The 10,683-nt window shown below is 49.1% G+C and overlaps 4 protein-coding genes across 4 annotated transcripts; 2 read left to right on the top strand and 2 right to left on the bottom strand.

Annotated features, from left to right (window-relative positions):
- Positions 1 to 265: 265 nt before the first annotated feature.
- Positions 266 to 934, top strand: CABS01_16781 (uncharacterized protein; the record flags this gene model as incomplete). The annotated part of the gene is made up of 2 exons (XM_060550111.1): positions 266 to 773; positions 828 to 934. The coding sequence occupies 2 exons, from the start codon at positions 266 to 268 to the stop codon at positions 932 to 934; spliced, it is 615 nt and encodes a 204-aa protein (XP_060403211.1).
- Positions 935 to 1,745: 811 nt separating this feature from the next.
- On the bottom strand, positions 1,746 to 2,045 carry CABS01_16780 (uncharacterized protein; the record flags this gene model as incomplete). Its single annotated transcript, XM_060550110.1, has 1 exon — positions 1,746 to 2,045. One exon carries the CDS (start codon positions 2,043 to 2,045, stop codon positions 1,746 to 1,748), a length of 300 nt encoding a protein of 99 aa, XP_060403210.1.
- A 4,247-nt stretch (positions 2,046 to 6,292) lies between these two features.
- CABS01_16779 (uncharacterized protein) lies at positions 6,293 to 6,613 on the top strand (the record flags this gene model as incomplete). Its single annotated transcript, XM_060550109.1, has 1 exon — positions 6,293 to 6,613. A coding segment is annotated over one exon (321 nt), but the record flags the coding sequence as incomplete, so codon positions are not given.
- Positions 6,614 to 8,265: 1,652 nt separating this feature from the next.
- Positions 8,266 to 8,679, bottom strand: CABS01_16778 (uncharacterized protein; the record flags this gene model as incomplete). Its single annotated transcript, XM_060550108.1, has 1 exon — positions 8,266 to 8,679. One exon carries the CDS (start codon positions 8,677 to 8,679, stop codon positions 8,266 to 8,268), a length of 414 nt encoding a protein of 137 aa, XP_060403208.1.
- Positions 8,680 to 10,683: the final 2,004 nt, after the last annotated feature.

Genomic DNA, 10,683 nt, shown 5'->3' with positions numbered 1-10,683 from the left:
GAACTGAATGCGCGTCAACAAAAAGGATATGATGATGCCCGCCAGCGACTGGCAGAGATCGAGAAGGCTTACGATGCGTCTGTTCAGCATAGGCTTATGGTCTCGGCCTTGCCAAGCACGCAGACTTTGGTAAGCGATATCTGCACGTCTCGACTAGCTCACACTAACATTGCAGCTTCACTTCATACTCGGCGGGAATCCAACTGTCACGGATTGCTCGTCGCCCAAGCCACTTTCTTCAACACAGCCTTGTTCAGGTATTACCATGGAAGTGTATCACGCTGATGACCTGGCTCCAGTTGCCGAGGCACAGGGTCCGTATTGTCCAGCGCGACCTGTCTTCATTCCCACTTCTTCTGAGAAGAGACGGGCTGAAGATACGCCTAATAAGTCAGGGAAACGACTTCGCCGTGCAGCCTCGGCTATGGCATTGGCCGAGGAGACAGTCGGTAACGAGCTTTACGACGACGGAAACGCGAAATGCGATAGCAGGATCGTTCAGGACCACAATGGATGGTTCATATTCAAGTGCGAAGAACACAATCTAGAAATTCCGTATAGAGCGGCCTCAGTGGCTAGTTCTCATTTGGAGATCCACGCCCACGATGGGCCCTCGGCTGCTCTTTCGCCCATCACCCAGGCCTTGGGCGTTGTACCCACAGAATATGACGAAGCAAATGCCGAGCTGGACGACGTGGAGAGGGCACCGACTACTGGGTATGAGGCGTTGAACTCCACTACGAAACACGACGCACTCGGAAGCATGCAAGCTGGTGTGTAGATGCAAGTTGAACATGTGCTCGAAGTTCGCTAATATGCCCCAGTAGGTGACTACGACACGAGTGAGACGATTGGAAACGCTTGTCCAAATGACTCCAGCTCTCCCACAGGCGTTCGCCACGCGTCCGTCACGGCATCGCACACCACCTCTTAGCTCGACGATGCCGCAGAACCTCAGCGGGGCAGGCGGTGTTGTCGGTGCCCTCGGAAGCGACGCTTGCGGATATGAAGGAGGGCAAATAGCAATGCGAAGGTTCCGCCGAAGACCATTGGCGAAAAGGGGCATGGGATGCAATCATCGGGTATCTCGAAAGTCGGCAAGCACAATACTATGATGGACGTACTCTGCGAAAGCAGCCTCTAGTTCGGCAGACGGTTTGATGGGAGTGAGCCAAGAAAGCGATATTGCCAGCTTGGGGGGTTGGTAGCAAGCAAGGCCCGAGACTGCACGTAGGCATTGGCGTGGAGTCAGAGCAGGTTACGTGTTTCTGGCTATCGACGACGTTCAAACACGATCCGTCCAGGTGTCTCTATCGACGTTTCGTAGTGCCATAGTATGTAACGAGGTGTGCTTCTGGCACGATTTCGTCTTTCTACTGCCGGATAACCCTGCCTCTAGCCTCTCCCCGTCCCATGACCAGAGGCGCCCGCGACGGAGGAAAGCGCACAAGTCAGGTCGTCTTCTACAAGATCAGTCATCCAAGCAGATATTGCGGGCGTGACCAAGAACTAGAGAACCTGTTTGCCATGGTGGGCTGGCGCGCGGCGTGGGGCATCGTGCTAGCCTTGGCGGTCCACCCAGCTTCTCCCTGGCGTGGTGGCGATGTGGTAAGGCCGAGAGTGGAAGCCTGGGCCACAATCGCCGGAAAAGCGTCCCCGGAGTGGACCAGACAAACAATGTTTGCGCAAACCAAAATTGGCAAGACAAAAAACAGGCCATTGCGTGCTTCTACGTCCAACGTTCATCAAGCGCTGGAAGACACTGTTGATTTCGAGGCCGTTGGTACGCTGTGGATACACCCCGACCAGGGGCAAACTTGTTTGCCCTTGTTGATCTTGCCCCTGCGCAGGTTGGCCTTTATTCGCGAGATGCTGGCGGGCTTGAGTAAGGACCAGGGACTCCCAGTGCATGCATTGTGCACATGAGTGGAGTGCATTGGGCCGGCAACGGTACCCGCATGCCCAATCACGATTGACAACTCGGCCCTTTTTCGGTCCCCTTTTGTTCTTCGCAAGCTCGGGCGGGATGGTCTTGGATAGCCCATCAATGCAAAGGGCGAGATGCTCAACGTCAAAAGTTAGACCTTGCTATGTTTTCAAGTTTTTGAAAAATGCGTTTTCCATAGCATGACTGAGTTCAGTGGTGACGTGAAAATCTCCTGCGTCTGCCTTGTCATTAACTTTGCCTATCACCTGACCCTGGCTGTCTGCGCAAAGCCCATCGCAGGGATGCTTTTTCGAACCAACAAAAGCACGCATGCTAGGCACCGGGGGGTGAAGACCTGCGTCACTGTTCTGATTCACCGCTACATGCACTTTCATCAAACGAGGCATCGTCTGGAGGGCCGCTTCGGGGTTCAAGATGCCTGATCGCTAGGTGTGGCCAAATCCAAAACAGGCGTTGGGGACGCGGTTATGTTCTGTGATTGCATGGCCCTCATCTATGACAGGGGCACGTCGGCAAGGTCTTTTACACGCCCGCTTAATCGAAACTTCATTCACAACTTAGAGCCACCGTCACGCAAGCAGAAGGGCGATCAGAGCAGACAGATCGACGTGGCAATGGAGCGAGTCAATAATCGATGCCTCTCTGGGAAGGATGACAAGGGACCCGGCCATCTGAGGCGGAGACCTCGGCGAACCTGAGCGCTTGGCCGCTCAACGTTTCAAGTATTGAATCTGCAGACTCTACTAAGCCCATCGCACCAAGTGAATCACAGGGACGAAGATTCAGTCGCTTTCGATTTGACTTACGATTCATCATCCTCGAGAGTTTGATTAGCTTGCTGATCCGGGGACTCACAAACACAAAGCTGAAAAAAAAAGCAGTCTAATCTCTAGCCAAAGATCTGGAGCTCCTGTTTTCCGGATGTAGTACTTGTATAGGCGCAGGAAGTGCCGGCGTCATTCAGTTAGCGCTGTCAAGACGTTGCAAAGCACACCAAGCCTTGCCCCTTGACACGGTAGGTCTGGAGCCAGGGGACTCAAAGTCGGCGCTGCAAGCAGGTTCAACAAGACTTCTAAGATAGTTCCCAAAGTCAAAGCGAGACGCTGGGTCGGACACCATTGTGAGCCTACCTTTCGTCTTTCACAGGCTATCAGATCTATAATCAGATGTCTTGAGATTTGGACAAGATCTCCACGCGTCACCGACGCCTATTCACGTCGCTCAGCGATCGTATGAACCCTTGCTTCTGTTTTGTGAAGCCGTTCGTTATATACTAGTCCAGGTGGGACGAGGTGAGTGAGAGGTTCCCCACACCTTCAGTAGCAATCATTTGCCCAGCCACGGTGAAGAGAGCAAGGATATGGATATTGCTAGGTAACCAAGCTAACACAACTACCAGAGTGGTTCCGAATGATACAACACCACTGCATTGAGCATCGCTTGATCTTGAAATCTGCTTGGGAAAAGAGCGTATTGGATTTGCGGTGAGTAGGAAGAGATGTGTACCATTTGGGGAAGCCTTGTACAACGAAAAGTTGGCTGTCAATGATCTGTTCCCGCAGCTGTGGAAGAAAAACTATAAAGACCGATGATTGCTCCCAGCTCGTCTGCCAAAGAAGCTACCTTCTATACCAGAACACTCCTTTTCAAAATCATCCCCCTCACATTTCTAGATTCACGGCCAAACGTGCGGGCTTTAGCCTTACATAGAGAAGAACAAGCCAATAAGAGCGGTGCGCTCACAAAGGCTCGATTGGTTTCTCCGACCTTCTTCCATCGACGAAGGTGCGACATACCTTCTTTCTATCTTGCCACATGGCCATGGCCTTTGCTCCTTGTCTCAGCTAAGAAATCTAGCAGTTTCTCGCGCACAGCCGATACATAGTGGCGATATCACAATCGAAGTCCTACGTCTAAAATACGAGTAAATAAGGGCTTTGGGGTCAGCTGAAGCGAACCAATCCCTAAATCATGGACAAAGATGCTAAGGACGATGAAGAGAAGCGTGGGGCCGTGAGAAAATCGCAAGCTTTGCTTGAGCGAGACAAAGCGCTTCAAGAAAGAACAGATGAGTTGTATCGGGGCATCCATAACGCCATCAATGTACTTCAGCGTGCAGGTTATGGAAGCGAGGAGCGGCTTTTAGAGTTGCGCAACCAACACATCGCCGCCCAGTGGATCGCCACCCAACAGAGTCGGATTCTGCAAGCGTCGATAAAACAACGATTGAGTGAATTGCAGCGATAGATCGATAGCAATCTACTTATCGTACTGTTAGTTGGGGATGGTCAATAGATCAAAATCACGTCTTATTTCATGTTCCAATCGGACCATCTTCTGAGGCTAAGGGGACGAGAACCAGAGCGATGAGCTGAGCGTTGGGTCAGTGGCGGACGCTTGCACGCCCGGAATTCTGTACATTTTCCAGCCTTATGACCGATGCAGATCTGGGACGACACCTATGGGGAGCCTTGTTCGGACCGACATGGAGAATTCCTGTTGAATCCGTAGATGATAATGTGCTCCTCCGACATCGGGTGACTGTCCGTCAAAATGAAGAATGCCAAGCGAAATCGAACACGAGAGGTTGACAGCCAGAAGGTGATATAGAAGTCTCATCTCCAGTTCCATTACTAGGGGTTTACAGAGTCAGGTATACATGGCGCGAGAATACTTCATGCTGCAAAATACAAAACACCACCTTCAGGCATTAAGCACTTTTACAGGCACCGCTGAAAAATCAAGCTGCGGTCAACTTTCAAGCAAGTCTCTTTCCTCCTTCCCCTCCCCCTCTGGACGTTAAGATTATAGTTTATTCGGAAGATTTCTTTCTTATGTCTCTTCATGTGTGGACCGCTGTTTCGGTTTGCCGCGGGAGACCGACTGCAGGCTTGGTTTTTCCCATCACACGAGCCCAGCGATCGAAGCTCGTCGCGTGGGAAAGCGTGGGTCATGGGCCGGCATGTCATGCTGGTCTAAGATATTATCCCATTGGCGTTGTTTGGTACATGATTGATCAAGAACTGTTCTTTTTTGGGACAAAACTGGGAATTCAGACCGCGATGAATAGATGCCATGGTAATCTTGAGGTTGTTCTCGTTGGATCATCTTGGATCTTTTGCAGATTCGATATATGAGTTGGCTGGTGTTGCTACGTATAAATGAGATGGGCATGCCGTCCTGAGGAGCTCATATAGACAAGCCAGACTCTAGAAAAGCTCTTCGCCGCTGTCGTCGCTGCAGACTTGGACTTTGGGAGCTCGGGATTGGGTGCTTCTTATCGGTGACATCACTAACTAAATGGTCGAGTCTTGGCCCTGAACCCTCTGGATGGCACTCGATGCGTGTTTGCGCTCTTCGAAGTCGCCGTGCCTCTGTCAAAATTTTCGCAAATGAGATCATCTTATCTCTCCACGGTACGCAGTGTGTGTTGTCGCAGGTCAAGTCTGAGGGATCTCAGGCCGGCAATCTCAAAGAAGTGAATGTGTTCAAGGAGTTTCTCGCAAAACGATCAGGCCAGACACAGGTCGAGGAGAATCTTCACGCAATATGGCATGCGATGTGTCATTAATTCTTGAAAGAATTTCCAATGCATGAGCTGAGCGTTTGATGTACCACAACTTGTGTCTATCTAAAACCTGTTCGCCCTATTCAGACCGCCCTGGCTTGTGTGCCGCAAGGGGTGGTTTTCATACCTTTGGTCCCCATCACCATCATTGGCACGAATAAAGATAACGTTTTTTCTACCGCAAAGGCACGAAAGTGTATTTAAACGCGGCTGAATACCACCTTGATACAATGTAATGATACTTCATTATCAGCGGAGAGACAGGCTGTGTTCAAGAAATGTTTTGAAACGGATGAAGACTGAAGACATGATGACTTTGGCCCAAATTGGGTATGGAGTTTGCATTCGTCTTCAGAGGCATGTGGTTCCTCGTTTACAAAGCACATTGGTCTCTCTCTAACCGCCCTCGCGTATCTCCAGATGACGAAAACTCCATCAAAGGTCTTTTCCGTATAGACATGGCTTCATTTCATGACATAGTTTTATCGTGGCGTTATGCGCAGCCCAAGTCCCGGACATCGAAGTCAAAGTTGACCAGACTATTGTGAAGATACTGAGACTTCTCAGCATCTATCCTTGGCGTAGGCACAAATGTCGCGACGCTGACTGTCTTGAGATGCCTTTATCAAAGAATCGCGCATGGTTGCTTCTGTATACCAAAGGCGAGAGTGGGTGAGATTGACATCCTTCTCGGCAGTGGGAGACACTTCTTCCGTTCGTGACACAGGAACTCGTCTAAACCACAGTCCTTTCGGGCGGCTGTGACTGTATAACTCTGTTCTCAGTTACAGGTGGCCTCCCTCTTGCAGTTGGGGCACGGTTCTGCAAGCGCCGTCCACGGAAGAAGGCCTAAACACAGAGAAGCCAACGACTTGATACTCTTGATTTATGCGTTGGCCATCGATGCTCACATGCATCGAAAGGAACACCTTTCCAAGTGTTATAGCAGGATCAAGGGCATCATTGAGAAATACAAGTTTGATCTGGCAGGAAATGCAACGGTTGAGCAAGGCGATGACCTCGAGTTTGATACTGACAGTGTTGAGTTGCAGTACATCTCTGAACATGATGACGATCCCAAAAGCTTGTGGGCTTAGTTCCAAAGCTGTATCAAAGTCTCACGAACGAAAAAGATATGCACACACACACACATACACACACACACACACAAGCATGTAGACGAGACGGCCTTTGTCACTTCGACCACAACAGAAAGCCGCGTCCATAAAGAAGCAATCACGGTGACAGTCATCAACGCATGTTCAGCATGTGTCTTCTACAGGCCCTAACTTGAGCTCAAGTGGCCGCGAGCAGGACAAATCCAACAAGATGTACGGACAACAAGATGTGGTACTGGAAGCGCAACATGCCAGACCTGCCTGCCCCTGAGTTCCCACGTCAAGCAGTAGTATGGTACTTTGCACCACCCGCAACCCCAACCCATAGAGTTGCAAGAGCTATGCCTACCTACTTTCTTCAAAGAGACTAGATAAGTATCTAGCGGCACGAAGAAAAGCAGATTAAGGGCGGTTCAAATGCCTCCACATTCACTGGTCTAGCGCCCTCCCAGGCCATGGCCCAGAAGTCTTTGCTTTCAAGGCACTAGGGACTGTTTAGCGCCCAACGTCCGTCGGTAGATACGGGGGTTCGAGCCGAAGACTTTACCATTGACCTAAGCTCTCGTGGCTCCTCACCAAATGCAACCGGGGCGTTCTCCGCTGGAACCGAGCGGACCAGCACTCAAAAATCCCAACACTATATGTCGACACTGTGGCGAGCAACGAGCGATACTGCAGCGCTTGACGCCCCACGGTCCACTTTGCCTGCCGGAGCCTTGCGAATCAGCGATAACATGTGCCTAATTTTCGCCTAATGTCAACCCCGCTCAGAACCGTATTACTGCATGTACATTGACACTGATGATGGAGGATTGTTGACGCCTCAGTTTTCAATGCAGTCAGGCACTTCCGCGCTGACTTCGGACATAGCACCATCAAATACACCCTCGATAATCACTTACGCAACAATCGCGTGTTTCTCAATATTGATACCGAGCGAACCGTCGCTAGTATTTAAGATACAAAGCTCCAGATGGGTCGCAAACATGCGCTCAGTGGGTATTCTTGAACGAAGCTACGGCAAGTTTAAGCTCTGCTTTTCAGTATCTGTGGTCTCTTCCTGAGCTGATCGTCCAGGGAAAGCATTGGTATACTTCGTCACAAAACGTGAGCAAGCGAGAAGATGTCAAGCAGGCTTGCTTCTCTTGACGGGCTGTCTCATATGCGCAACATTATCTTTCCTTCCCGGTGACGGCTAGAAAGCTTTTGAAGAGAACAACCTTGAATTCAACATTTTTTGGTGTTGGTTTACCGTAATGGGTGCAGGGCGTTACCTTGAATTCAAAAGACATTGGCAGACCGATAAAGTGTGCTGTAGTCACGCAAGAACCTTGCTAAATTACGATCGGTAAGTAGTCCTTCGTTTTAGAGTGCAACCGAGATACGCCGCACAGGAACATATGTGGGCTTGAGGAGAGTGTACGCGGTGCATCATACACATTTAACCATTAGTATGAACACATGTTCCTACCATTTAATAGCCCTGAAAGATAACCAAAGTGGAACTTGCTCCTAAAGGGCATGACAAGCCCCTGGACTCATCACGCGCAGATGAGGAGAGCCGCTCCCTATGACTTCCAATCTTTGCTTGCGGCTCACCTCCAGGAAGCCGGAAGCATCTCCATGAGTTGCTAGATAGCCAAAATAGCTGTAATGTAACCTATGAAGCAGGTAAGGCTCACAGACAGATTACCACCGTTCCTATCTTTAATTCTTTCCAGTCTCCTGGTGCTAGAATGGAACATCAATTCGGCCAGGTAGTGGACGTGCCTGAGCTGGTATCGCAACAGTTCTGTGCTTGCGTCTTGTTCTGTACATTCATAGTCAATACACTCAACCAGCCATGATTGAATATGGTCGATGTGTTCTTGCAAGTACAGCCAGAACTTGACCAGCGATTGATTCTTAAGCCGAAGCTCTTTAGGTGTCTGCGGTGACGCGCCGACTTCGCAATGGTACCCAGTGGGAGCGATATTGTTGTGATTGAACTGATTGCAGCCCCCTGAGTTCAGTTTGTTCGAAATTGGTCGCACTGTCGTCTCCATTCGTCCTGAGGAAGTTATTAAAAACCATCGTAGCAGTTATGAAAGCTTCTGAAGTTGCAGCCCCTGGTTTTACTGATCTCTATGCGTTAATAACCACGAATGTGACAAACTCTCGATCATTCCCAGATGCCAAAATCATCTGTATTGGTAGCAGGAGACACTTAAATGATTCAATAAATCTCTCTATGGTTCACCTATACGTACAGTCATTTCATACGTCGACTAGCTAGCCATCAGAATGGTGTGGTCTCGTCAAGCTTTTACTACACAGGATATCAGAGGCGTTTTCTACTTCCATCAATCACTTCTAGCAAGTTGGCTATCTCCGCGATCTTCTTCCTTTCCGGTAGTATCTGAAAGAGAACGCAAGACTCATGAGACTTAGATCAAGATTCCACGTGGTCTCTCATCACAATGATTTCTCCTCTGCCGATTCCGCGCCCACTGTCTCTGGTACTCTTCAGATCTTTGGGCTTGAATCTTTTCACTAGACCGGTTGGTTTCTGCTTAATATCCATTATTTCTGCAGTAAATACGTAGTCATTCAGCTCACGCCGGATTTTCTTGATCTTGGGAGATTGATGAACTGCTTACTCACATCACCTTCGGCATAGTCTCCAAAAGCAGACCCTCTTCTCTGCAACTCTCCACGCTCTGAAAAATGCTCTGTAGGCTCAAGATTTGCTGGAAGATAAAGGAAGTCTGCTGAGTTGTTGGCTGAAGACAATTTAGCCATATAGTCATTGTGTACTCCGGTGTTGGATTGCGTGATATGTTGCGATCGTACTACCTCTGTATGGATCCTGGGGTTCAAGGGTATCAGAATCATATCTATCCTCATATTTGCCCCTGATTAGAAGAATGACCGTCCAGTCTTCTCCCTAAATCTCTTTGGGCCATATACATGCCTCCTTGAGAGACAAAACCTTCACCCAGCAGCAAAGCTCTCCAGATCACTTCCTTTTTTCATCGTTTGACGTTCTATCGATTCGCCAGTGACATGATAGAACTCTTTGACCTGCTGGGAAACTCGGATGTTGACTGCGTTGTCCTTGATATTGAAAGAAGCGTGGTTTTTGCCATCTGGGGTGCTAATTTAGTAGATATCATCTCAGAAGTCAGTGCGCTCCAATGTACCATCAGCTAGAACTATCACGATCAAGAACTTAAAGTTACTGAAAGTAAGAGCTATGTCTCATTCCCCTGAGATTCCGTATCCTTCTCATTCTTTTCCAACAACCTACTCATCAACTCATCTTCTGGTCTGGACGAGACTTACACAGAATTTCCGGGTCTCATTGTTTCTGAAGCCCTCGTTGATCAGGCTTGCAGGCCAACTTCGCTTCTCGGTTTCAACATCGTCTCCTATTAAATTCGACGTCCTAATCATATTATCAGAATGAATAATCAGGGAGCTGTGGTTGCGCGCGAACATACGCTGTAGCGAAGTCCGCTTGTGGAGAATGCTTAGAGTCGAGCCTTAACAAACATTGGGTTGAGCTAAGATCTGCTACCCAATTCAGGTCTGTTCATACATGTACTTAAGCTGGGAAGACTCAGGAAGCCATGAATGATCCAGTAGAGTTCTTGGCAAGTAAAACTGGGCTTTGGGACGTGAAAATTGCCCATAAAGGTTCCCTCCTTGCGTAATGCTCATTCGAGCCACAGGGGCTGTGAACTATAGGCTTACGCCATTATGACGTAAGTCGATGTATAAGCCTCAGGCCTGCTATCTTCAGACACGACTTGAGAAGTGGATCTTGTGAGGCCGGCAAAAGCAATTTTGCCGTAAGTGTTAGAAGTCTGTTCGACTAATACAATCTTGGCCCAAGTTGAGGGTAATAGAAGCAGAGAAAGTCCTTGACGTCTTCAAGGGGTAAACAAAGGGGTAAAAGCTGCCGCACGCTTTCTGAAAGGCTTGTTGCAAATGAAAGCCTCTGGCTGATGCCTGACAGTGGGATCATAACTCATCATGGAGCATGAGATGAATGGTGTGAAATATTT

The sequence above is a fragment of the Colletotrichum abscissum genome (genome assembly GCF_030869225.1).
Source record: "Colletotrichum abscissum strain IMI 504890 chromosome Unknown Scaffold_150.1, whole genome shotgun sequence".
Classification (NCBI taxonomy): Eukaryota; Fungi; Ascomycota; class Sordariomycetes; order Glomerellales; family Glomerellaceae; genus Colletotrichum; species Colletotrichum abscissum.
This window is presented reverse-complemented; position numbering and strand designations above follow the sequence as displayed.